Source organism: Alligator mississippiensis, chromosome 6 (genome assembly GCF_030867095.1).
Source record: "Alligator mississippiensis isolate rAllMis1 chromosome 6, rAllMis1, whole genome shotgun sequence".
Classification (NCBI taxonomy): Eukaryota; Metazoa; Chordata; order Crocodylia; family Alligatoridae; genus Alligator; species Alligator mississippiensis.
Genome location: NC_081829.1, coordinates 10,750,126 through 10,776,512, shown reverse-complemented (window position 1 = coordinate 10,776,512; position 26,387 = coordinate 10,750,126). Strand labels below are relative to the sequence as shown.

The 26,387-nt window shown below is 46.4% G+C and overlaps 1 protein-coding gene across 2 annotated transcripts; it reads left to right on the top strand.

Moving 5' to 3' along the window:
- The first annotated feature begins 1,367 nt into the window (after window positions 1-1,367).
- MECR (mitochondrial trans-2-enoyl-CoA reductase) lies at window positions 1,368-25,444 on the top strand. 2 transcript variants are annotated; one of them, XM_006267155.4, is made up of 10 exons: window positions 1,368-1,410; window positions 9,552-9,649; window positions 9,941-10,072; window positions 16,389-16,532; window positions 17,089-17,191; window positions 19,052-19,154; window positions 20,084-20,157; window positions 20,723-20,783; window positions 21,922-21,994; window positions 23,614-25,444. In XM_006267155.4, the coding sequence occupies exons 2-10, from the start codon at window positions 9,604-9,606 to the stop codon at window positions 23,775-23,777; spliced, it is 900 nt and encodes a 299-aa protein (XP_006267217.1). In that variant the 5' UTR covers window positions 1,368-1,410; window positions 9,552-9,603; the 3' UTR covers window positions 23,778-25,444. The 2 variants fall into 2 exon arrangements, with proteins under 2 accessions (XP_006267217.1, XP_019344297.1); XM_019488752.2 differs by lacking the exon at window positions 1,368-1,410 and adding an exon at window positions 1,417-1,532.
- The last annotated feature ends 943 nt before the right edge of the window (window positions 25,445-26,387 follow it).

Below are 26,387 nucleotides of genomic sequence, written 5' to 3'. Positions count from 1 at the left end.
ACTCATTAAAATCAAGGAGACGACCAGCCTGTAGACATTTGCTACCCCAGGGTAATTAGTCAGGTTGCAGTAAAGGAGCTCCGCCAACAAAACTAAGTAATTTAACAAGTCAACAGCCCGGGTATTTCTCCATGTGGGGTTTCCAGCAGCAGAGCATCTCCACTGCAGTTTCCCCAGCGCAGCAGCATTGCCCATATGTGGTATTTCAGTGGCTTTCTTAACCAGAGCTATTGCATGGCTTCCACTTTGCACGAACAGCAGAGTGAGCTCCTGGCCCTCTGGCCACAAAGGGCAGCTATGGAGCAGGCAGGCGCTGCGGGCTAGACGACCAGGAGGCAAAAGAAAAGGTACCTGCTGCTTGCGACTGTGGAGGGGAGGTCGTGCGCTGGAGGCAGCTCCCTCCATGCAGCATTGCCAACTCTCATGATTTGGGGCATTGGTAGGGCTGTGCAAGGCTTCTGACAGAGCTTTGGATCCGGAGAAGCTTCCGGCGCTTCAGGGTCTGAAGCAGCACATCCGGATCGAAGCACCGGCCTCCTTCGGCTTCCCGAAGAGGTTCAGAGCTGCCTCGGAGATCCGGCCATAGGGTATAATGGGGAAATAATAAAATATCTATAACTTTGTTGGTTTTTGTCTGATTTCGATTAAATTTTCAGGGATGGTAGACTCTGCAGAGAGCATGAGCCGTGCCAAGTTTCATGAAGATTGGTGCACACACACTCTCTCTCGTGGGGGGGAGCAGTAGTGCGGGGGGAGAAGCCGGCCCACCACAGCAGGGCCCCGGGAGAAGCAGGCTTGGGGCTAACACGGGGACAGGGGAGGAGTGGGCCCAGGACCGAGGGGGGTGGCCATGACAGAAGGGGGGAGGGGCAGGCCAAGGCCAGCGCTGGTGGCCTCACCCCCGCTCCCCTTCCGCACTGCCGCCACCACCGCCAAGGAGCCGGGGGAAGCGGGGTCAGGACTCCCTTGTCAGCACCTGCAGGGCGCTGGCTTCGCCCCGTGCCACCCCCTGCAGCCCCGCCATCACGGTGGCACAACGCCATCTCGCCATCGCTTCCTGTCCCAATGCTGTACCCGCAGTCGGACTGGCCGTTTCCACTGGCCAATCAGAGCGCAAATAAAGCATTATGGACAGACGGACAGATTAAGACTTTTATAATATTAAAATAGCTAAAAATATATTCCTTGAGAAACAACACCAAAAATCACAAAAGTTGGCAACACTGCTGCGTGCGCTGCCTCGTAACGCAACCAAGACGACACACCCCCACTATCAGCGTACGCCGGTTTCAGAGCCCCGCTTTTATAGGCAGTGGGCGGGGGTTTCCCGCGGTGACGCAAATTGTCGCCGCCGCCGCCGGGGCGTTGCTGGCGTCACTGCTGTGCGACAGCGGCGGGATGCGGCTGGGGGTAGGGCTGCTGCGCGGGGCTGGGCCCCTGCTGCGCCCCGCGGCCTCGGCCTCGGCCCCGGCCCCGGCCCGGCCTCGCGCGCTGGTGTACGAGCGGCACGGGGAGCCGGCTGACGTGCTGCAGTAAGGGGCTGCGGGCCGGGCCGGGCCGGGAGCTGTCTGGGCCCCGCCGTTTGGGGATGGGCTGGTTGTGTCCCCGGCGGGAGAGCCCCTAGCAGGGGGCAGCGGGTCTCCAGCTCCCCCTGCGCGCCCAGGCGAGGGGAGATAATGCTGGAGCCTTTCCCGCTGCTTCCCATGCAGGGTGCCGTGCTCCGTCGGGTGCGACCGAGGCGGTTCTAGCGTGGGAGCGGAGAGATGGGCACGCGGGGTTCGAGCCCATCCTTGCTGCGTGGGGTGACCACACTGGCTCCACCCGGGGCAGAGTCCAGTGTCACCGAGACCGGCATCTGCACGGGCAGATTTCTGCACATTTGACGCAATTTCCCTCAGGAACGTGGGAGGCACAAAAACATTCCTCGTTCGATACCTCGTAACCCCTGTGACCCTGGTCTTCACTCGACTCCTTTTTTCTTCCTGTATTATAGGCTCGCCACCTGCTCGCAGATATTGAATAGAAAAGGGATTCAGGTTGACGGTGTGCCCTTGAGGGCCCAGTTAAAAAAAAAAAATACAGTTTGTGATACAGCAGCATTGATGCAACTTTCCTGAAATGGTTTTATAAGACTTGTAAGAGAAATAGGAGTGTAAAACTAGAAGATGCTCTCAAGCCATTGAATCCTGTCCCCTGTATTCCCAGACAACTGTTTGTCCAAGTGTAATAAAAGCAGAGAAAATTTCATTTCGTGTTTGTAGGGATCAGCAGTGGAAAAATTGATGGGCTGTATGGGCGAAACAGACTGTATGCGAAGTGCTGTTGACAGCAAAAAATAAACACTCGGGAGAAGAGAGAAATCTATGTTAACTTTGCCTTTCAGCAATCTGGGTGGTGCTTATAACTTGTCTGACACAAATTTTCTGATAGATATGATTTTTCAAGTTGACAGTGTCCTTTGAAGTCTGCACAATCACAGAGTTGTACATAGCTGAGTAGGTAGGAACAAGGCACCAGTGGTTCATCCAGTTCATTTTAATAATTCTTAGACTTTTCACACTTGGCAAGAGGATTTATTTCTCCCAGTTGTGTGTTCTTTGTTGCTTGATGGCAAAGGGTTATAACCATAGCTTTGCTGTTGATTTTTGTTATAGCTTTAGCTGACTAGGTAGCACTGTGCTATTGGATCACTTGGAATTATAAACCCGGAAGTATTTGTAGTCTAATCCACTTGCCCAGCCATATAATTGCCTTATCTTGGAGTTTGTTCCTACCCCTAGGATTTTCACTTCTAACTTTTATGTTTTGGTCCATAAGAGAATAGAACACCATGTGAAGGCATCTGGTGTCTGGACTGTTTGGGTTTTTTTGGTTTCCTTTTATTGTAGGTGGAGTTGAGGAAACTGAGACACTGCAGGTCCAACATATTTCATCCAGACATTTAATACCCGAGCGTCAGGGTTTGTATTAGCTCCCTTTGCAAGCTCTGCATTCTTTTTGTTGAAGGACGGTGTACAGGGCAGTCTGGCCTTGTTGAAGAGGGAACAGTCAGCCTTCTTGAAGAAGCCCGGCTGTGAGGTATTTGAACAATGATGGTATGTCCCACTGACAGACTAAAACTCCTAAAAAGTGAGCAGAAAGGTAACAAGCTGTGATGGAACAGTTTGCAAAGGGAGCCAAGCTGTGAACAGGACAAGTTTGCTTCAGGAAGGAACAAAGCTGCTTTGCTGGGACCAGACCCAAAGGGTTCCCTTTCCAGTGTATGGGAGAGGGCAGCAGGGTTTGGTTTTGTTCGTTTGATTGCTATTTAAAGGCTGTGCTTTATTTGGGAGAACTGGCTGGTATCTCCTTGGGGAACAAAGCTGACCCGCAGAAACTAGCAGGCTAGACAACCCGCTTACAGAGACGTCAAAAAATTCAGAAATGGAAGCAACAGCCTTTTGTCATGACATAATGCTGATCACATCCTCTGTACAACCAGAAAATCTGAGCAGTTCTGCCACTGAAATATAGGACGGGTGACTCATTTTATTTGCTATGAGAGTATGAAACTCCTGCTGGCATACCTTGAATCACATTTTAAATTAAAATTGTGGGTTTTTTCCCTCTTTAGATTCCATACAAGGTTAACTCGCATCTTTCAGGTATCTAGACTGGAAGCTTTTGTGTAAAGTAGCTCCAAGTAGTCATTCAGCCTTGATAGACATAGCACCAAGAGGCATATTTTCCCCCCGGCCCGCTTTCATTTAAAAGACATTTTAGATTGGGCTTATTTTTAGCTAAGGATAAGACAGGAGATATCAAACCAGTTGCTATGTTTTTTTAAACTAAAAACCCTTAGACTATAGTGAAATAAATATGTTACTATGAGTGAGTTTCTTGCTGGATTGTATGCAGGCTTTTGGCTTCTAAAACTGCAAAGTTGGAGGTTGTTCTTTAAGAAGAGAGATTTCGGCATGGACATGCTATAAAATATACTAAAGTATGGCAATTTTAAAAGGAAGGAATCTTGAGGGTTTGCTGTTCCAGTTTAATTGCTTAGAACTACATTTCAGAAATAAAGGGAGCTTTTATTCAGCATCTTAGAGACAGCTTTCTCTCTTTATTTTTCCTACTTAAGCATGCAACATCACTTCACAGTACTTCTGGTTTCTGTGAATTGCTGGGCACCCTCAAGTGCAACTGAAGTCATGGTCAGCTGTAGGTATTAAGCATTCCAAAAGCTGTAAAGATGTAATTCTTAAGAATCCCATGCCCAGTCCTGCACTCTGTAGTTGGGAGACTTACCTGAGTAAGGAATGAAAGATTAGGTTTGGTTTGACCTGTCAAAATAGAGTTGATGAAAGTGCCCAGGTTTTGTGATGGACAAAGACAAAAGGAGAAGATTTCTGATGGTTATCTTGGAGCTGTGCTAAAGACATTCTGTCCCTGTTCCTTACATGAGAGTGAATCTTGCTTAATGATGATTGTACTTTCCATTTCTCAGAATCCCATACATCTCTCTAAGTGTCACAACGCTGTTCATTTCTCTTCTAAAGCAAAAGCAAGGATGACATTAGCAGTAAAATACCTGACCAACATCTAGTGGATGAAGCAATGGCTTTCTTATGCAATTTACCTGATTAGTTAAGGCCAGTGACCATTATTCATTGGGATGGCATGATATGTTTTAGCAAAGTTGGATGATTACATTCCAGCAGTGCTCCACTAATACTGTTGTAACTATTAGTGTGTGGGTATTTCCATCTAAAAACCAATTTTTCAAGGGAATTATTAATTACAAAAACATGTTCAACTGTGAAATTTTAGGTAAAGGCCTTGGGTAGGATTTTCTTCTCTTGGTTTTAGGATGATTCACTGCATATCTAGGACCAGTGTGTAAACAGATCAGTTTGTCATAGAAAAGTAGGACTAAAAAGAACCTCAGGAAGTCATCTGGTCCAGCCCCCTGCCACCTCCCCCTCGAGGCAGAACCATCCCTAACTATAAACCATCCTTATGACTTAGAATATCTGCACTGTGTTGAGGGAGGAGAAGCACCAACATTTTTTTGCTTACAGTGCCAGCACCAAAAAACAGTATGACAGAATTGTTCCAATTTCCCCAAATGTTATGATGGATATGCTGGCATGCAAGTGCTAGGGAAATTAAGCTATAGGGATGTGGTGATCCTTGTTAGTTATAAGCATGTTACAACCTGGTTATCCTCACAGTGATTCTAGATGTGGTGTAAAATACTTGCTTTGAGATATCTGTTGTCAATTTGAGGTTTAAATACATGATTGTGAAGCTTAATCATGCTTAATTGTGAACCATAAATATGTGGTGCTTTGAAAAGCTCAGGAGGAAGGTATGCTGCTGGGTATCTCTGAAGCAGTGTTTCTCAACCAGGGTGCTATGAGGCCCTTTCAGTATTGCTGTGGCACTGCCATGGCTAGATGAAATGGCTCCATGCACTCTTGTTTCCAGGAGGCATGTGTGGAGTTGGAGCCAAAATAATAAGCCTATCTGAGGGCTGTCCAACTGGTGAACTGACAACCCTCTGCTCCACTGCTGTGGAGCAGGAATCCGTGCGCCACTAGTCCTACCCAGGAGTTTGGGGAACCACCCCCCCAGTGTGCTGCCTACGCAGCCCGGGAACCACATGTCAGCATCATGTCCAGCCCTGCAGAAGGTGGGCAGCCCTGGGCTTATGTGATAAACCTAATGCAGGCAGCAGTGGCTTCTTCTGCTACAGCCACTTCTGGGTCTAGCTCTGCATATGCCCTCTGGAAACAGGCACATGAAGTAATTTCACCCGGCAGCAATGCAGTAGCCTGGAGAGACAGCCAGCTGAGAAATGCTGTTCTATGGATTTTACTCTAGGCTGCTGCACCATTGCCACCACGTTAGTTTTATCTGATGGAGGGGTGGGTTCCTGCCTGCATTAGGTGAGCTAAGAAAGTACAACAGTGATTCTCAACCAGGGCACCAGTACATTTTGGAAAGTTATAGAGGGGTGTTCTCCCTCTCCCTCTTCCCCACCCCCCTCCCCTCCTCCTTGTATACTTAGGGCTTTTTTTGTTGTTGCTTTTTCTTGCCTAAGATACTAGATTTATAGATATGGCTTTTGATTGCAGGCCTTTCATCTATGATGTAGATCACTGCCCAAGGGAACTTGAAATTGAACAATCAAAATATTTGTCTTTAAAAAGCAGCAAAGGGGCATAAAAAGCTGGCTGCTTTTTCTGTTGGAAAAGCCATTATACTTAGTCTAACGCATTGCAGAAATAGTCAGGTAAAAGTGAACTGCTGGTCTGTGCCATGAACCCATTCCCCCTCAGGGTCCCTACTGAATTAAATATGCCCGTGTAAATGGAAGGTCTCAGGACTTGCATTGACTTCAGTGAGAATTTTGGGTGCTCGAGGGAAGACTGATCATAAGTACAATAAGCCCCTCCCTGGAAAGATCATTTAGCATCTCTATGTAATGAGGAAAAGGGAACTCAAGCAGCTGTGGGGGGTTGAGGAAACGAACCGTTTCCCTCTAACAAGGCAAACTATCATGTAGAAGCTGAGCTGCACACTCCTGTAGGGACTGCACCATAACAGCCAGGCACAGCCTCCCACATGGGTGGTAGCTAGTGTGTACCGATTCGCTCCAAACAGATGCAAGAGAATTCCCAGCAGAGTCAAGCAATAAAACCCCCTCTGAGTTTAGCACAGTGCTGCACAGAACTCCAGCTACTCCATCCATAAGGACTTTGATATGTGTACTTACCGCACGCGCACAGATTCCCATTGACAGTAATGGCTTTAAATGAGCCATTGTGTCCATGATCTGTTGATTTAAACCATTGGGATCTTAAAGCTGTGAATAGAGTCATTATAGTTTCCATGGAGAAACCTTCACAATTCTCTTGAAATAGCTCGATACCAAACCAAACTTAATTCCAGTAATTCTAGCCAGCATGCTCCACAACAGCTGCTTGTGCTCACTTTATAGAGGCATTAAACATACAAAGAACACTCTTAATGTAACCTTCTAGCCATCTTGTCTAAAACTCCCTTTGCAAGGACAAGCATACAGGTCTAGCTGAAACCAGTAAAAGCCAGGAAATTCAAGGCTGTCCCTATTCCACTACTAGGTATTGCAGAATTGCAATCCTCAGGTAAATGTCTTAGTTTTATGCATTAATATAATCATGACGTCACTCTGGGAATAATGACCATTCTTATGACTGAAGGCTGTGCAAGGCTTCCTTATGCAGCCCTTCAATTCTGAGCAACTTCATCTTCCAACCTGGAGCATCCCCTTCCTAAATCCAGCTTTACTTACAAGTTTGTCTGTCTGGTTTAAAAATCCAAAAATGGCAACTCTGTAAAGGAGTAAGATGCTCAGCAGATTACATCACTCTTCCATCATTCTTATTTGGGACATCTGGGTCAGCATTGTGTTGGGCTAAACCGTTGCATATCTGATACCTAGTGAGAGATGTAAAATACTCATCTTTTTCAAGTGAATCCTTGAGCCTTTCACCCTGTGCCTCTCAGACAAGCTTGAGCCAAGTTAATGGAGGAATAGCAGGAAAAGCTGGGGAGGAGTCTACTGTATTTGTTTCCTGAGTTTGCATAGCTTTAAAAATCCTGGCCTTTGCCTTCAGGGAGCAGAGTCTGTTCTAATGCAGCCCCATTCTGTAGAGCCTGCTGCGCATTGCAGAATTTATACACACTCTTTGATGTGTAGGGAGTTGCACCAAAAGTGGATTTGGCCCACTGTTCAATGGCTTTGGCATGTGGTGAAATGGCTTCTAAGCCAAAGGACAGTGGCCCCAATTCAGCAAAGCTTTTAAGGACATATCTAAGTCCAATTGATTCAGAGTTTGCAAGCATCAGTTTAAACTTGGTTGTGTTGGAGCTCAGGCTACCACCGACAAAGGCCTGCACATTGATGCAGTTTCACTTGTGACCTCCTTAGAATTTCAGTGCAGCTTCAGGTCTTTAAAAACCCGGTTACAGCATGCAAATTCTGAAGTGTTAAAAGCCTTCTGACAAGTACATCATGCTATTTAATTCAAAACTCAGATTTATCTAGAAATCAGCCATGCAACTTAAAGTGTGGGGGGGAAACCTTTAGCCAGCACAGGACAAGCTGTGAAAAAAAATAAGTTTATAGTTCCTAATGATGTACACCAAACAGGATGTAATCACAGCTAAATAGCCATGCTCTTAAAATTGGCAGCCAAGTGCAAGCTTCTCATCACCCTCATCTTCAGAGCCCCAGCTTCTCAAGTCTGTTCACATGTAATTAATAATTGCTGTAATTATTAAAATGCTTTCTGGACTCACTCCACCTGACCCATCTCCTTCCACTAACCGAGCACAGGACTGCTATTATTGCCGCAATCTCAAAACTGGTGGCAGAAGAGTTATCTTTACTGCTCCTGCTGTCTGGAATAGCTTTCCTGTATATGTCTAACCTGTCTTGCACTTCCACTGATGTCATCTTCTTACACCATACTTGTACAGAACTATCGAGTATAGATGTCTAAAGCTGCTGGGCCCCCCATAATACACAATTTTTTGGTTGCTGACTCTAAGATTATGCAAAAGTTTTACCAGTTATACCAATGTAACCCTCCATGTGGTCATTTATTATAGAATGAAAGAGCTCTTCTTAGGTTTAGCTTGTACTCAGCAAACTAAATTGGACAACGGGACATGCCTGCTCTTATTCCAGGATTGTTCTAGTGAAATCATCCTGGCTTAAATCTGCATTAGTTAAATATTGAAAATCATTCCTGTGTAGTCACAGCCAAGGTTTGCAATTTACTTTTTTCTTTAAAAAAAAAAAAAAAAATTCAGGTATTTGGCAGCACAAGCTCTGGGCGGTGTGAGCTGCTGTATTCCTTTTGCTGGGGTATTGGCACAAGTGCTAGTCATTCAGTGATAGGCTAATCACGTGGAAATCCCAGAAATCCAGGATATCATCTGGGGAATCCAGGACACTGCCCTGCTTCCCTGCCCCTCTTTCTGGCATGCTTGCAAGTCAGCAGGAGCAGGGCCGCATGCCTGCCTGCAAGGTGCTCTGCACTGCTCCAACTCTTGGACAGACTGCAGCCTGTGCCTCTGTGTTTCTAGGACGCCCATTATAATTCTCAACAGCCAGCTGAGACCAGCCTCTGAAATCTGGGAGTGTCATGACTAAACTGGAACATATGGTCACCTTATTCAGTGAGGAACAAGTCATTGTGCTCATCTGTCATTGACTGTAGTAGCAGATATTCAGGAAGTAGCAGAGCATTGGTGCCATCATTGCACTGGAAAGGGAATTCATAGTTCAACTCTGCTTTCTCCAAAATGGAGCAGGAATGGAGTGAGTTGCTGAGTAGCCTGGGAGCATTTTAGGGTCATTAGAAGTGTATGAGAAATCAGTTCTACATAATGCTGGGCCCCTTGTAATTTAAATCTAATGTTCCGTGCAGGCAGTGTTTTGGGTTTGGATGCAGCTTCTGCAGAAAACATTTGCTGTGCAAGTTCAAGTTCATTAATATTAGTCTTTCTCTGTTTAGGTTAAAGGACCTAGAGCTTGGAGAACTAGGGGGTTCTGGGGTCCACGTTAAGATGCTAGCCGCCCCCATCAATCCATCAGACATCAACATGATCCAAGGTAACTATGGTTTCTGTGGTTTCAGAGTTTATAAGCAAAAAGTTGGCTTTGCTTCCATTCCTGTGTGGAATTCCTGCTGACTAGCAACATGCTGTCAAATGAGCAATTACGCAAACAGACTGTAAGAATTTTAATGACGTTCCCTGTAGGTTTTTGTGAAAGATTTAGGCCTGCTTCCCAGTGTTGCTATGGTATAGGTCTGAGCTCATACAGAACAGAAGTTAGGAAATGCCTGTTGTTCATTATGCCTTTTGGTGCAATATGTTTATCATGGTTTGGCTTCTTTTCCAGGGACTTATGCCCTTCTGTCTGACTTGCCTGCAGTAGGAGGAAATGAAGGTGTTGGAGAAGTAATAGAAGTTGGCAGTCATGTGACTTCTTTGAAGCCTGGTGATTGGGTAATCCCAGGAGATGCAGGACTTGGTGAGTTTGTACGCGAATATTTGGAGGCATATCTTGAGCTGGTGTTGCGTAATCCTAGCTCCGTTGACTTCAGTGGAGCGGTTGTGGTTCATATCAGCTGAGGATCTTCCCTGTGACTTTCCCATGGCCTCTTACCCCTGCAGATCCCAAAGCTCATTTATAAACGATCATAGGAAGTAGATAGGTCTCTCATTTATAGATTATCAGGGGAAAGTTGAGGGAGGAAAGATTCCAGCCTACCCATGGTGTTGTAGTGAGTCTCCCATCCGACTGGGAGTAGAACCGAAGATTTCTGCTTTGTATCGCTGAATTGTAATATTGCCCAAATGTGTGAGATACGCTTGTTACAGTTCTATCTGCGTTCATCCCACTGACCTTTTCACTCTAACGAACCTCTCTCTTTGCTAAATAACATACGTCAGAAAACCTTTCCTATAAGAGGGTCTTTGTTTGTACTGTCCCCGAAAGTCACTCTGGATGTTCCCATGCGTTATCTAATCACTTCCAGTCACAAGTTAATTCTTCCTCGGGTGAGCGAGTGAGGTTCCAGAGGTGCTTGACCCCCGCCTCTAACTTCCATTGCAGCTATTTGACTGAGGTCACACAGGAAACTTATAGCATAGCTGGGAATTGAACCTAGATCTCCTGAGTACCTAGTATGCTTCCCTAACCACAAATGTCTCTTGTGTTCTGCTTATACTCATATGTCTTGTCTTGTGAGTTAATCATCAGGTTGTGGGATTTTAAACTTGGAGGAGATACTATGCTCTGTAGCATAATTGTGGTTCTGATGTACAGTATTAGCTTGGTACACCCTTAGTCATGTGCACCGCCTGGTATGGGCAATTACATCTAATAGAATGTAATTTTTTAAAAAATCTCCATTAGAGAATGTTCCAGGAGAGGGAAGCAGTGGTTGGAATCCATTTAGTACCATATTAGGCTAATTGCAAATATCATAGGTTATATCATCTCAAATGAGAAGCATCTGTGTAGCCAGTGGAGTTTCATAAGACACTCTTAATTTCATATCTGTTTTTATGCTGCCTTAAACTGTGTTCTGATGTTTGCAACTAATACTTGCTTATAGCTAGGGATCTAGGTTTTCCATTTCCCATGGGAAGCGGGAAAAAAACCATGGATTTTCTCTCTTACCTGAGAAAAATGTGGGGTTTTCACTTTGACAGAGAAACGCATGGATTTTGCTCTTTTGCAAAGAGCTCTCTGCAGGCTGGCAGAGTTCCAGCCTGCAAGGGGCTGGGGGAGCAGGAGGAGGGCGGTCAGGCAGGGGGTGCCATGTACATGTACACACACATGACCACCAGGCAGCCTGGAGAGCAGCTCCAGCAGGTAAGTTGGGGAGTGGGGGGAATTGAGGCCCCATAGGGAGGGAGGGAGTTAGGCAGGGCTCGGATGCTGCCCAGCGGGGCAATGCGTGGGGCTTGGGGCTCCGGGTCACAGTGCATGGTTGCAGGGCCTTGGTGGGGAGTGGGACAAGGCCATGGGTGGCTCATGCCAGGGGCGAGAAGGGGCTGGCTCCCTGCCACTGCACACACTCCCAGGGGCACAGAGGGGGACATACCCCCCAGATCTGTGCATGGTGCAGGCTGCCCACTGCAGGCTCAGGCATCCCTCCCTAATGCCCCCCACAACCCAACAAGGACCCAGCATGGCAGGGCAGAGCAGGGCTGGGTGGGTAAGCTTGTTGCCGCCACTGTGAGTCCCGTGCCACCCTAGCAAAACACCCCCTGCCTGCCCAGCAGCAGCAAGGGATGCAACCCCGTGCCACCACCCCTGCTACAGCCAGGCAGGCAGGGGTGCTTTGCCATGGTGGCGCAGGGCTTGTGGCAGCAAGGAGCTTCCCCACCCAGCCCTGCTCTGCCCTGCCATGCCCGCTGGGCTGCAGAGGCCCTGGGGGGAGTGCAGCAGGGCGGGGAGCCCAAGCCCACAACAGCCAGCCCATACCCACCCCACACAGTTCTGGGGGGCACGTGCCCCCTGTCTCCTGGGTGTGCGTGCAGCGGCAGGGAGCTGTGCTCCAGCTATGCCACCCACAGGGGAGGGGGAGCTGGGCTCCGTGCTTGGGCCGCAGCAGCTGCTATCTCCCACAGGCAGCAGCTGGGGCTCAGGCAGTACTGTGGGGGGCGGGAGGCTGCAGACCTGGGTCCCTGGCCCCATAGCCCTGGCAACTGGGGGCCTGCTCCAGCTGGACTGGGAGGGCCATGGCGGGCAAGGGGCACCTTATTTTTGGTATTAAAAAGCAGGGCTGGGGGAGAGGGGTTGGGTGGGGAGGGCAGCAGCAGGGCAGTATTTTATTTGTGCATAACGTTTCTGGTTTTTACCCGTTTAAAGACTGAGGCATGAAGAACAGGGTTTAAATAATCTTAGAGTTAAATTTATATCTTTGAATACATATCTTGGGTTATATGTTTAACAGCTTTCAAGTGACATTTTTTTTTTGTACAGTATTATTTGGGCCCCTTGAAGTTGTCTGCCAGCATTTCCAATCCCATTTATTCTGATAACAGATTCAGCACCTATTTTATTTAAAGGCGGTTTTCTACATCATCAGGAAAGTAATATCAGTGAGGGCTCCCAGTTAAGAATCAAAGGGGGCTCAGTCACAAAGGATACAATGGGAAATAAAAGTACTTTTTGGCACAAATGAATATGGGGTGAATTCAGGTATCAGTGTAGGGGCTCCTGTCTCTAAATCACTAAGAGAACTGACTTTCCCAAAGTAGCCCATTTCTGGCTGTCTGGATATTGAAAAATTTCCTGAAGAGTAAAAGGGAACAGCTTCACAACGCATTTTTCTGTTTCATATGCCTACTGTTGCTTCGCTGTAGGCACATATATATGTGTCCCTATGGCGCCATTGTTACTGCACCATCATTTAGGAATTCCTTTTGGAAGTACACTAACAGGCTATGCTGTGCCATCCACATGACACAGTTATTTTTAACTGCTACATCATTGTAGTTACGCACTATACCGAGGGAGCGCATCACTACAGTGACGTAGCTGTGGCATCACGTTTTTTGCCCAGTGATGCTATGCTGCTGTAGCACACTGCTATGGCGAAGTAGTATCGCATGCAGATGCACCCTGTAAGTAGAAGCTAAACCATGGTAATTTACCCCTTTTTCTCTGAGGGCTAAGCTGTCATGTTGGGGCTTCTACTTACTGCAGTGGAGGAGCACAAACCAAGCAATGATCTCAGAGCAACTGATGTATAGTAAAATCCCTCTTATCCGCCATAGTAATTTATTTGTATTGCCATCTCCTATGATATAGCATAATTTTCATTAGTGGTATGCATTTAGTTTGCTCAAGCTGTGTCCAGGGTCATCGTGCCTCTGAGACTGTTGTTTTTTATTTAGCCACATAAAACAGTGGTGCCCAACCTGCTGGTCCCACAGGCTGGATGAGTGCTTCTGAGTCAGTCCACGGGCAAGATCCTTTGTGGGGTCAGTGTGCAGGGTCAATCCATGCACCTGAATCCCACCATATGCCAGCCCAGTCTGGCACACAGGGCCACATTATCTGGCTCCTGGGGCTCCCTGCAGGTCTGGGAATTTATTAGCAGGGAAGCAGCAATTAATGCTGCTGTTGCCCCTGCTGCCAAATTGCTGGACCCTTAGGGAGCTCTGTGGGCGGGATGATATGGCTTTGCAGGCTGGATCTGGCCTGCAGGCTGAAGGTTGAGCACCTCTGACACAGAATAATCTCCCTGATACCGAGATGCTGCAAACCGTAGTTCTTTCTGCAAGTACGTAGTCGTAGAAGGGCAGGGTTGAAGTAATTGGATTTGGCTTCATTAGTAGAACAACTTCCAGCATGTTTTAGAATGGTGGGCTGGCTCTACCTGAAAGCCTCAAACTGCTCCACAGCCATTCACTGCTAATCTGGACCGAAAAATCTTTATGCACACTGGATTATATCGCTGTCATAAGGGCATCTTGAATCTTGCCTTAAGAGTTGGCATAGTCAGTTAGGGCACAGAGAGATGTGCAACTTTCAGCTGTAATTTAGGAAGCTTCATAGAAAAGGGCAAGGGGGGGCAGGTGGATTGGAGCCCCCCACCTGTGGAGGGCTCCAATTCACCCACCTCCCCCTTCCAGCACACACTGGGCAAACCCCAGAACGGAGCTCCCTCCCCCTTCTCCCCATCCATCCTGACGACAGCACTGGGGACGCAGCTGGGCTGCATCAGCCCATCCCTGCCCCCCCTCCCCTCCCCCCGGGCAGGGACAAACAGAAGTTAATAGCTATCAGAAGAGTTTAGAAAGATGGAGGTAAACTGAGCAAGTAACTAATGGACTAACAAGTCATTGTGCTCATCTGTCATTGACTGTAGTAGCAGATATTCAGGAAGTAGCAGAGCATTGGTGCCATCATTGCACTGGAAAGGGAATTCATAGTTCAATTCTGCTTTCTCCAAAATGGAGCAGGGATGCTCAGGATGGATTTTCCCCATAGCTCCACTTTGGAGCACCTTCATCTGAACCCTCGTTAAATGTGGATTAATTTGTCACATGATCAGTCACTTTTAAAGCACTCTGCAACCATGCACTTCTGTCAGAGCATGGTTGTAGAGCACTTTCAAGAGGCTGATCCACAGCAAATATCACTTCTGTCAGTGCCCTTAGTGTAAAGGACCTGGAAAATATGCAAGTCCTTGGTCCAGTCCTAGGTTTTCACTGATTAAGATGTGTCCTTCTCTGAGGTTGTACAAACTCCTTTTACCGCTGTCCATCCAGAGGAAAACCCTTCAAACCAGATGCTGTATCAAAGTTACCTGTGCAAGTCAGCTGTGCCAAAACATTCTTCCACTGATGGAGCAAAAGCAGAGTTATACATCAATCATGAAGCTGCTGACAGAGTAGATGGTAGGCAAAGGATAACACACATCACAAAGAATTCCAAAAGCCAGTGAAGGAAACCACATGACTACAATCATGTTATCTATCCTGTTGCATCCAAAAACAAAGTAGCATCCAGCTGGGGACCTTGGAAGTCTCGCATTGACCACATAATACAGACAGTGAGGTGGCATTTTCAAAAATGCTTTGAGAATGCAACTTGGGCTCCTAAGGTATTTATGCTGTCCCCCAGATCCCATCCCCTGATCTTCTGTAGTCTGAAGAAATGTGCATATAATGGCAACACTGCCATCATTTCAGTCCATGGACTCTTTTGTGGGGAAAGGGTATTGTAGGACATTACTTCAGTGTTTAAATATTTTAGGTGCCATTAAATAGGAATTTCAGGCCAGTGCTCTCCCTTGCAAGTGATATCAGAGGAAAGCCTAACACTTGTGGCTTGTGGTAAAATTACCATATTTTCTTAAATATTTAATGTCCTGGAGCATAATACATCCCTTGTTTTTGAAAGTCAGGATGAAGGAAAAAAAAGATCTTTCCTTGTAGTAAGGAACTGAGTAGCAGCAGCAGCAAGGGAGCAGTGCCTGCTCATTGTTCTGCTCCTTGTGGGTCATGTACAAAATTTTCTTTCACTTTTGCCCATGCTGGCAGAAATGGGTCTTACCCTATTTCTCATACACGTTGCTCACTGAAATTTCCAGCACTTGGTTTTGGATGGGGGGGTGGGGGTGGTATGCAAGACAATACAGTACCTCTGCATGCTTGGGACTGTAGCTGGCATTAACTCACGCCTGAAGAATGTTAGTCTCCCAAAAGGGTGATGGTGGGGGGGGAGGGATGTTGACATTATTGAAAAAAGGACGGTATTTATTTTTGGTAGGAGTTAAGATTGTGGCGCCAAGACGAAAAATGCGTCTTTGCTTTACTGAACTAGAACGTTGCGCTTGATTAAGTGGTCAGTTTAAGGTTTTATAGCCTTAATTTTCTTTGCTTTTATGGGCTTGGATTTTTGCGAATAATAGGTAGTTACATTGCTCCTAGCTAACAGTCTTAACTGCGGTGTGTTCTGTTTTAAGGCAGCTTTTATCCTTTGGCATTACAAAAGATAATAGTTGTCTTTTTCTTCTTCCTCAGCTTTTTGTGCACACCCGGGTTTCTAGGATAAATTAAAATGTAGCTGAAATGGATGGATAACTAAGTAGGAGTGAATTTGCTGACCCAGCCAATGCCCGCAGCAGCAGAGCTGTACCTTCTCCAGCGCTCACCAGACATGATGTGTAATTGTCTAGGGAACACGTGTTAGCAATACACAAATCTTGTTGGGGGGAAAACCCCATCCTGAGCATTTTAGTCTATCCGTTACTTGCTTAGTTTACCTCCATCTTTCTAACTCTTCTCATAGCTTATATCAAACTTGTCTTTTCAACCAGGAACGTGGCGAACAGATGCAGTGTTCACAGAGGAAAAGTTGATGAAACTCCCAGGTGACATCCCTTTGCTCTGTGCTGCTACTCTGAGTGTCAACCCCTGCACAGCCTATCGGATGCTATCTGATTTTGAGACCTTGGGGCCCGGTATGTGGTAAAGCTGTACCATGTATGCTATACTATGTCTCTCAATGTATGGCTGACTTTTATACTCCGAGAATCTTAACCTTAAACAGCTTAGAAGAAATTAATCTATACAGTTCACTGTATAGCTATGCACAGAATATACCAATAAAAGTCTGATTTCCCATGTATGGAAAATCTGACCACTGAATATTTAAAGTAGGGGTGTGGGAGTTTGGACTCTGGATACTATTTCTGGCTCTATCACTGTTGGTCATGTCTCTGTACCTGCTTTCCTAGCTGATAATTTGAGGAGACGTTTGTAATGTGTACTGTAATAATAACCAGAAACTCTGGTTATAGACCAGGACCCTGTACAGACACTGCATGAAGGTGCAGTCCCCGACTGGCAGGGCTTTTGAGTTGATGTTAAGCTAGTGTTTGCAAAGCACTTTAAGATCCTTGAATGAATGACTCTGACCACAAGGCCAGGTTGTTATGATTATTGTCATATGACCTTAAGCGCACAGCTCTAGAAATGGTGGCCTAAGGTGATCTGGGTTTCTGTACTTCATCACAGGTGATTCTGTTATCCAGAATGCGGCCAACAGTGGTGTAGGACAGGCTGTCATCCAGATCGCAGGAGCCATGGGCATCAAAACAATCAATGTTATCAGAGACAGGTGAGTGTGTAATGGGTGCTGATTTATAGACTTTGTTAAAACTGGGTCATTTGTTTAACATTGTCCTAATCTGACAATTTCTTTACTTTTTCTGTATCCTGAATTGTTTAGTTGCCCTGTTTAAAAAGCAAGTCCTCCTTCCTTCTATCTTGTTTTCTACTGCATCTTTTCTACTGATCACAAGAGGAAGCTGGACCTACAGAGCTGTGTGATAGCGTAATGAGGGTAGATCCAGCTGATTGATTTAAAGTGTCTGCTTATCCTTCTGTCTCAGAAGTTTTATTGTAATTGCTTTGTAATTACCCAAACTTTCACTAGGGTACCCCCACACCAACTGAGACTAGGCTGTGGAAAGATGTGGGAAGGAAATGCTTCCCACATGTGGGAAATGCTCTCCCACATGTTTGAGCAGGATCATCACCCTTGACCTGCACCTGCTTTTATCTCATCCTTGTTCTACCTATTGCCTGTTTAGGCAAGAACCTATATTGTAAACCTTGTCAGTGCCTCCTGATGATGGAAAGATAACATTTTTGTGTGGACGGGCAAAATTGATCTCCCCCTTCCTCCCTGAATGCTGCTACCTGTCAAACAATTAGCAAATGGCATCAAATCTCTCCCTTTTTGAAGATGAGCTGTTAAATTGCAGGTGGTAACAGGGTGTATCTTAATTCTGACACTGGCAGCTTCCAAGGGATTTTTAACTCTGAAGGACTAGCCAGTTCCCAGGGTCTGCTAGAGGTCCCCTGCACTAACCCTTGAAGTAGAATGAAAGTGAGAAACTGGATGGCAAGGAAAGAATGTTGTCTGGTGTCTTGTATCTGCTCCCCTTCAAGGTCTGCTTGATATGTTTGCTCCTCTCACATTGCTGCTTGTCCTCTCTGCTTCTCATCAGAAGGTAGGATCTATCACAGCTTAGTGCAACAATAGCAGCTGATGCTGGTAGTGAGCAACTCCTCCTCTGTGACTGGTAACCAGCTCCTTGTCTGCTCAGTAGGAGCCCTGTTCTGTAGCACTAGGGAGCTGTGGGGAAGAATCCAGGAAATAGCATTTCTTGCTTAAGAGCAGCTTGAGCCATTGTCTGAAACCAATGCCAGAAACTGTGCAGAAGAACATGGTTAGAGAGGATGGGTGGATAAATAAATAAATAAATAAAACAAGGAACAGAATGAGGGTGGAGATATCAAGAACATTTCTCCAGGAGGCTGCTGGAGGCCAGAGGTGCAGGGAGGTTTGGACAGAGTGCGCAGTCTTGGCCAGGAATACTGAAGGTTTGTATCAACCTCGTAGTTGATACAGAAGATGAGAAAATGTATTGAAGAGATGTTAGGAGAGGGGAGAAGCAACATGGTTCAAAACAGGATGAGAGGAGGAGAAGAGAAAAAAAAAAAAACCCTCAAAAGAGCTTGTACTACCAAACATGTTTGGGTCTTGTAGGGGGACACCTTGCCTTGATATGAACTGAGCTTTGTTTGCTTATCCCATGGTGGGAATTAGTTAGATTAGGGGTTTTCAACCAGGGGTACGCATACCCTTGGGGGTACTTTGGAAGGCCCCAGGGGGTACATGGCAGCAACGTGGAGAAACTAATGGCACTTCTGGTTTCGCTGCCTCGCATGCCCCCTCCTTCCTCCTCACCCCCCCGCTCCCCACCCACCCAATCAACCGGCCACTGGGGGTACCCTGACCAAAAAAGGTTGAAAACCCAAGGTAGGGTTTAGTTATACCTTATAATACAGAAAACTGAGATCAGCTAAATCAAAGGGCCCTGCAGAGCTGTGCACATCTGAGCTTGTGGGGAATGGAGGCCAGGGCTTTCTGTCTGGCTTATTAGACTCCTTCTGTTTGTCCTTTGCTCAGACCTGACCTCCAAAAACTGGTAGATAGACTGACGGCACTTGGTGCGGACTACGTCATCACAGAAGAGATGCTGAGAAAGCCAGAGATGAAAGAATTATTTAAGGTACCTTATGGCTGGTCTCTTCAGAAAGAATTACAGTAGGGAGGCAGGAGAGTAATTCCTATTACCCAGAGCCAATATGGGGACATCTTTGGTGGGCAGACTGTCACCTGCTAGGCTTTTGACCTCAGTGATATTCTCTGACCATGAGTTCCAATAGGTGTAAAATAAGTTGTTTCTTTTGATCCCTTTGAAAGTTCCCTGTCAGTTTTGTTGTGTGCCCCCTTGTTCTTCTTTGGGCAGGATGGTAACTTGGAGTGCCTGGCCACCTCTGCACCTTTTGGTATTTTTTGACTTGTCAGATCCTTCTTATTTGTCTCCTTTTCAAACTGAACAGCCCCACTCTTCAGCCTCTATTCATCCCAAGTCTTTCCATGCCTTGACTTGCTTATCTGTTTCTGGACCCTTGTGATGTGTCTGTATCTTTGAAGTGAGATGACTACAATGGAAGTGCCAACGCTGACACCCATGTGGTGCCAGTAGATGTACTACAGGGACAACGGCAGGAAGAAACCAGATAGGACTTTGCGTATGGGTCTTATATCCAGATTCTCTGATTTGAAATGTCCCACTGCTTAACATATAGACACCACCTCCTCTTCCAGGGAGATGTTTCACTTATGCCCCTCTCTGACTCAGCACGTTGCCCCAACTGTTTTGGAGCTGGTCTTCATTGCTGTTGCAGTGCCAGGAACATAAATCTGCTTCAGGTACAGGCCTGAGCTACCCTTGAATAGAGCAGCCTTTTTGGAACTTGCCTTGCTCTATAGTCAGCTCTCCACCCCAGCCTTGCTCTATAGTATAGCTCTCCACCCCATGAGAAGGGAATCTTGGAATTCAAGAGGAGCCTTTTTAAATGTTTCTGGATGGAGAAAAATGCGACTAGGGAAGGGGGAGTTGAGTTTTTTCCTTGTCTTTCTGATTCTTTTTAGAAAGTCCCAAAGCCCCGGCTGGCTCTGAACTGTGTTGGAGGGAAAAGTGCTACTGAGATGTTGCGCCTTTTACAGTAAGTTCAGCTGTTTGCTGCCTCTATTTGAGTGGTGAGCCTTATTTTTGGTATTAAAAAGAGGGCCCGTTTCAAGCACTGGCTTGTTCCAGAGTTCACTAGTACCAGTGGGAGTGGAGGTAGCTGCATCTAATTATCTTGCCTTAGTCACTTTTTTTCAAAAACTGAAGGGTGATCCTTGGAAGCTTAGAAATTGAAGAGCTCCTTGCAAATCTAGGAAAGCTTCTTTCCTGATGGTGCAAACTACTATTTCTGAAGACTGTTAAGAGTTGAAAGGCATGTCCTTTCAAGACTAGTCAGAATCCTATTGGGATCTGTCATTGTATTAGCAAGCTGGGGGAGAGCATAGGATCTTGTACCACCAAATAAGAATGTCAGCTTTGTGAGGAAGAGGGAGAAGTTAGAATGCAAGCAAGCAGTAATGTATTTGAAAGAGTCCCAGGTGGTAGGGATGATCCCTGTCTGTATCTCTAAAGATTTAGGTTTGTTGGAATGCAGGCCAGGCGTATTAAATGTGTGTAGTAAGAAAGATCATTAAAAATGTGATGCCTGATTTTGCTTGCAGGCATAAAGGGACCATGGTTACATATGGTGGAATGGCAAAACAACCTGTGACTGCCCCCGTGGTAAGTGAGTGTGGTGTTTGTGGCATATCTTACACTGATGTCACATAACACTTGCACTATAGTGCTGAGACTTTCATGCATAAGACACACTGCCTGTAATTTCCAGGTACCCTGAAGGTCCAAGCACTGCGCATCCCACAACTATTCAGTGCTCTCTAGCTCCGTATATCCTTTTTATTTCCCACTGAGCAGCACTGCTGCTATTGTGACAGGAGGAGACTGTGCTTTAGACTTCCTTCAGGCCAAGCCTCAGACACAGCCTGTCTGTTCTTTAAATGAAGATACAGGGTCTCTTAGCCAGCTGGGAACATTAGAAGAATGAGCCAGCTCTTGTCTGTTTCTGGTTCCTGGGGTTTGGGCAGATGTCTGTCCTACTCTTGCCAGTGCATAGGGAGCAATTTGCTCTGGCATGAAACCCCAACCATTAAAAGTTATCACTTCAGCATCTGTCATGCAGATCCTCACTACAAATCACTTTCACTCTGTCACGCACATATCAGGGCAGCACGTGAACAGCAGATTGCTCCAGTGCTGGTGCTTTCGCTGGCCTGAGGTTTGACTGGTGAGACAGTTACCTTTCACCCTCCTAGTCCTCAATTCTGCATCTTCGCAGCACTCTTATAGCCACAGGTCTTTGTCTTCTCAGCACTCTCACAGGGACCTGGTGCTAATGCAGTTTTAATACGAATTTTTAAATGTAGTGTTAAATCCCTTGCTCCCAAAGAGCCTGGAACAGCTGGGGCATGGCTATATAGGAATTATTACTTGTGACCTGAAGGAATTGCCTCTGGCAAGAATCCAATAACTTTGTGGCTCCTGTTTACTCTCCAGCATCATGTAAAAGTAGAAATTTGAGTTTTCTGAACTTTGGGCTCACTCAGGCTCTAACAGCAACAGTCAGTGAGTGGCAGGAATGCAGAATTGCAGAACAGACCTATTGCAGACTTTCATGGTATTAGGACAATGGCTATCAAAGGTACAATGGCAGGGAAAAAATGTCTCAGTAGCTGCTTGAGGGCAGTCTCTACCCTGGTGCGAGCATAGCAGAAATATAATGTTAAACTACATCTGTTGTAAACTTTCTTCCTCCCTCCCCTGTCCCTGCCTCTCATAATTATATCTCACTTTGTCTCTACAGAGTGCATTAATCTTCAAGGATGTGAAGCTGCGTGGGTTTTGGATGACCCAATGGAAGAAAGACCAAGCCCATAGTAAGTTGAAAATCCCATCAAGCCTGTGGGGATGCATGCTGGAGAACACAGCTAGTCACTAGCCTGTGGGTATTGTGTCAGTACTGCCTAAACAAGCCTTCACAAATCACTTGGTAGAAGTCCTGTCACCTTGGACAAGTTCTGGCAGGCATCCCATCAGCATGAGGCTAGCTGGAACATAACCAGGCTGGCTTGTGGGCCAAGGTGGAGACGCCTCCTGGCCTTTTAAGCCACAGGTATCTTTTTCTATTCATGTTTTATGCTGCATGTTACATTCTGATACACCCATGTTAGCAAGTAATAATCTGGCAGGCTATGCAGCCCTTGCTGGGCCACATTCAGGCTGGGCGTAACAGCTTATTGGAGTCAGTGGGAAATCATCAGTTGAAACTAAATTTGAGTTGGTCCAATATCTTTGCTCATTCTGCACTGAAGGCTTTATACAGGATTATTAACTTTGTCGTCCCTTGGTCCCAGAACTTCCTCCTGCCACACCAGGCACTTGCCTTCGAGCAGTGCACAAGCAGTTACCAGTTCTCCCAGATCCTACCAAAGATGCAAGATAAGCATCACTCCTGCCTACATGTGTGAGGAAGCCAAGAGAAACCTGGAGATGTAGTAGTTAGACAGAGGGGAGCACTCAGAATTTCTCACTCTGTCTGCCTTGAACAAGTTCATTTTTCTCTGATATCCCAGTTCTTAGGGAATGGACTGTGAGCACAAAGCCAGAATGGACTGTAGAATAGCCAGTTCACTCTAGCAGATGCTTTCATGGGGAATACATGCAAAACTGTTCTCAGCTGTTTCATGTGAAGAGTAGGTAAATGTGTACTTGGATTTCTAGCTATCAACTGTAGTAAGTGGGTGGTGACTGGTGACAAATATTGACCTGGAAAAGTTCTTTTTGAACCAGCAGAACATGAGCTGTATTTCCCTTCTGTGCCCTTCCACGTAATGCACAGAATCAGCTCTTTGTACTGAATCATGTGCTTTGGTCTAGAAACCTGATGACCTGTAGTATTGGGCTTAAATAGCTGAGAGGGGTCAGGCCCCAGCTGCTTAGCACGTGTTGGATTTTAGAAAAAAGCCAGGTATTTGGCATCTAACTTGTTTTGGGGGTGGAGGATACTGGTCTTCCTGCTTTGAGACAGGGTAGATGTTGCCCTAAATTAAAAGTAGCCTCTTCTAGGGGGTTTCCGGCCCAGTAACATGGGCCACATAGCTGAATAGAAAGTAACGTTTAGTGTAGTGAACAAGGCAGCCCAGCAAAGAGGTTGCCAGCTGCCCACCTGTAGCATAACACCAAACAGCTAGAGGAACTCAGGGACTCCTTACCCTCACATCAGTACAAATCAGGTGTCCAATTTGACAAGACTCCCCAGTCTTGTGAAGGCTTCCACATCTTGCTGACCTGTATAAACAAGATGCAGGTATCTCAAAAACAAATGAATGCTGCACGTGTGGAAGGAGTTACTGGAAGAACAAACCATTTGGTCCACCTCAGCCTGCCAGAGCTTTAAATTGCTTCCAGGCTATTGATTCTACTGCTAAGGATGGTGCTGTGGGTGAGCTCTGGAAGGAGCAGGATTTAGCATGCTTTCTGTTTGTTTCCTTTACAGACAAGGACAGACTGACTGGAATGATTCAGACTTTGTGTGATCTTATTCGTAAAGGGCAGCTCAGTGCTCCAGCCTGCACAGAGATTCCACTGAAGGACTACCAAATAGCCATAGAGGCTTCCATGAAGCCATTCATCTCAGCGAAACAGATACTTGTTATGTGATCTTCAGCAATGGAATATCATCCTTGTTTCCAGAGGATTTTTAAGAGGGGGCTGAATCATAGTCAGTTCTGGTCATATCAGAGACCCTGTAACTGGCTCCCAGCTGGTTTCAGGGATGTTGCATTCAGTGATCTTGTCTCCTGAAGAGGAGGAATCTCTAAAATTTTTCAGTTGAGTTCACTTGAAGAGTACAAAAACCCACTCTGAAATTTTGTGTGCACTGAACATGATTCTTGGAAGCAAATTATCTGTTTTTGGAGCTGAATGCTGTTCTTTCCTCAGCTGAAATTAGTTTCATTGAAATAAAGTCAGTAGTTTCTAAGGAGCAACCCCAGGGATCCTAAAAATGTGAAGGGAAAAACCAATCCACTCCTGGATTATTGCTTACTGAAATTGGCAGTCAGCAAGGAGACAAATAGAAGCAGGTTTTGCTGGTTGTGCATCTTCACTTACTCTGGAAAGCAACAGGGCTCCCAGCAAATTGTCAATGCAACCTTTTAGTACAAAGTTGACCATCCCAGAGCATGCCATTGGCGAGGAAGCCTCTCTTCCTTTCTCCATGGCTGGTTCACCTGAAGATACTTCCAGAAATGAAAAACTGACCTGGGTCAAACCCCCATGCCATCATCATATACATTACGTAGCAGGGGGACTTCATCTGTAATTTGCTAGTAAGGTCAGGGCTAGAGGTGCACTGATATACCAGTCCATATCGGATCAGCACTGATAAAAGGAAAATTAATAATATTGGCAATCAGCTTTTGTTGGCCAATAATGTCACCGATAAATGTCGCATGCATGCACGTGTCCAGGAATGCAGCCCAGCAGCTTGGAGAGCGACCTCCTGCCAGTAAGTCTGTGGTGGGGAAAGGGGGCGGGGGGCAGTTTGAAGCCCCCAGGGTGAGGGAAGGAGTGGGGCAGGCACTGGCCAGCCATAGCAGGACACAAGATGGGGACAGCTTGTCTGGGAGGCATGGGTGGGGGTGGCTTCCCACTGCTGCATGCACCCCCAGGAGAGGCAAGTGCCCCCCTGGATTTGTGCACAAGGTGAGGGCAAGCTGCCCACTGTGGGGCCAGTGGCTGTGCTGGCCTCTTGGCAAGGGGGCTGGGCCAGGGCTGCAGTCAGGGTGGGCAGTGCTAGTGCTAGGAGAGGTGGTTACAAGGAATTTTGAGGTGCCCCTAGCCACCCCTAACCAGCACTGCTACTGCCCCCACCCACTCTGAGCCCAGCCCCCGCTCCTCCCCCCTCTGCCTCCTGTGGAGAAGAGGCCAGCACAGCCCCTGGCCCCAAGCCTGCAGCAGCAGGGAGCTGCCCCCCGCCCCCTCCCTTGTCCCCCAGACAAGCTTCTTACAGCTCTGTCCTGTGCCCTGCCCCTGCCCACTCTCTCCCTCACCATGGAGGACTCCATCTGGCCCTCCCCTGTGCCCCTTCACCCCCTACAGACTTACTGGCCAGACACTACTCTCCAAGCTGCTGGGCTGCATATAGGCTATCAGATTGGTATCAGCCAGTATGGTTGGTTAATAATTGGTATTGGCCAAAAAAAGTCTTTATCGGTGCACCCCTCTAGTCATGGCAATTAGAGGGCTGATCTTATCACTATAAATATGTTGACCTAGGGCAAAAATTGTTGAAGTGTTAAGGAGAATAAATTCTCTAATTTTGATCCTGTGTTCTGCCTGGGATATTTATAGTCATCTAGGTTTTTACCCAGCTTATTTGCCAGTAATGAGAGAGTTTCTTTGTGTGTGCAGCTGTTCTTCAGTCGGTCACAATCACTGTACTTCAGACTGTTTTACAGTTGCATGGGATTTCTCTAGAAGCATTTATTTCCTTCTCTCTTTGCAGGGTTCCACCACAGATTATTCACACAGTACAAAGGTTAAAGTAGCATGGTCAACTAAGACAAACATGGCCAAGTGGCAGCCAAGGGCAGCTACTATCAGATGTGGACAAAGCTTACTTTGAAACACCATAAGCTTTTGTCTTAAACTGTTCTGTTTTTCCTTTCCATTAGTCCTCAGATTTTGGAATGTAAGGTCTATGATATGAAGTAGAAAAATCTAATGACCATATATTACTTGTTCTTCAAACACCAGCCACCTTCCCTGCTATGTAGCTGGGTGTCCAGCACTTCTCATTGGGCATAGCATTTCCAGCCAGACTAGAAGAGGAGATACCAATATACATATTTGGTGCCCTCTATCTGTGTGCTACCATCCTTGCAAACTGTAGCAATAGAAGTCCTTGGCAAGGATGTGCTACTTTGACATCACCTTGTGTTTTAGTAGCAATGACCACATGACAGCCTCCATTTCTGTCTAGTATCATCTTAGACTAAATTAATCATAGCTCCAGTCCAGTGTGGCAGTTCTCATGCATTGCAAATGCATTGCAAACACCAACTCTACCACCCATTTTCTTTCAATTTAAAAAACTCCACAAGTCTTGTCCTATCTGCCTGGAAGGATAAGAGCTATGTATCCAGTCTTAGCGGGGTGCGTAATGTTGGGAAGCACTCGGCTCCTGTTGTGAGAGTGTCGTGAGAACCTAGCTATCACTGCAGCTGATGGTTTGGAGCTCCCAGTAGGGATGAGTTTTTGCTGGAC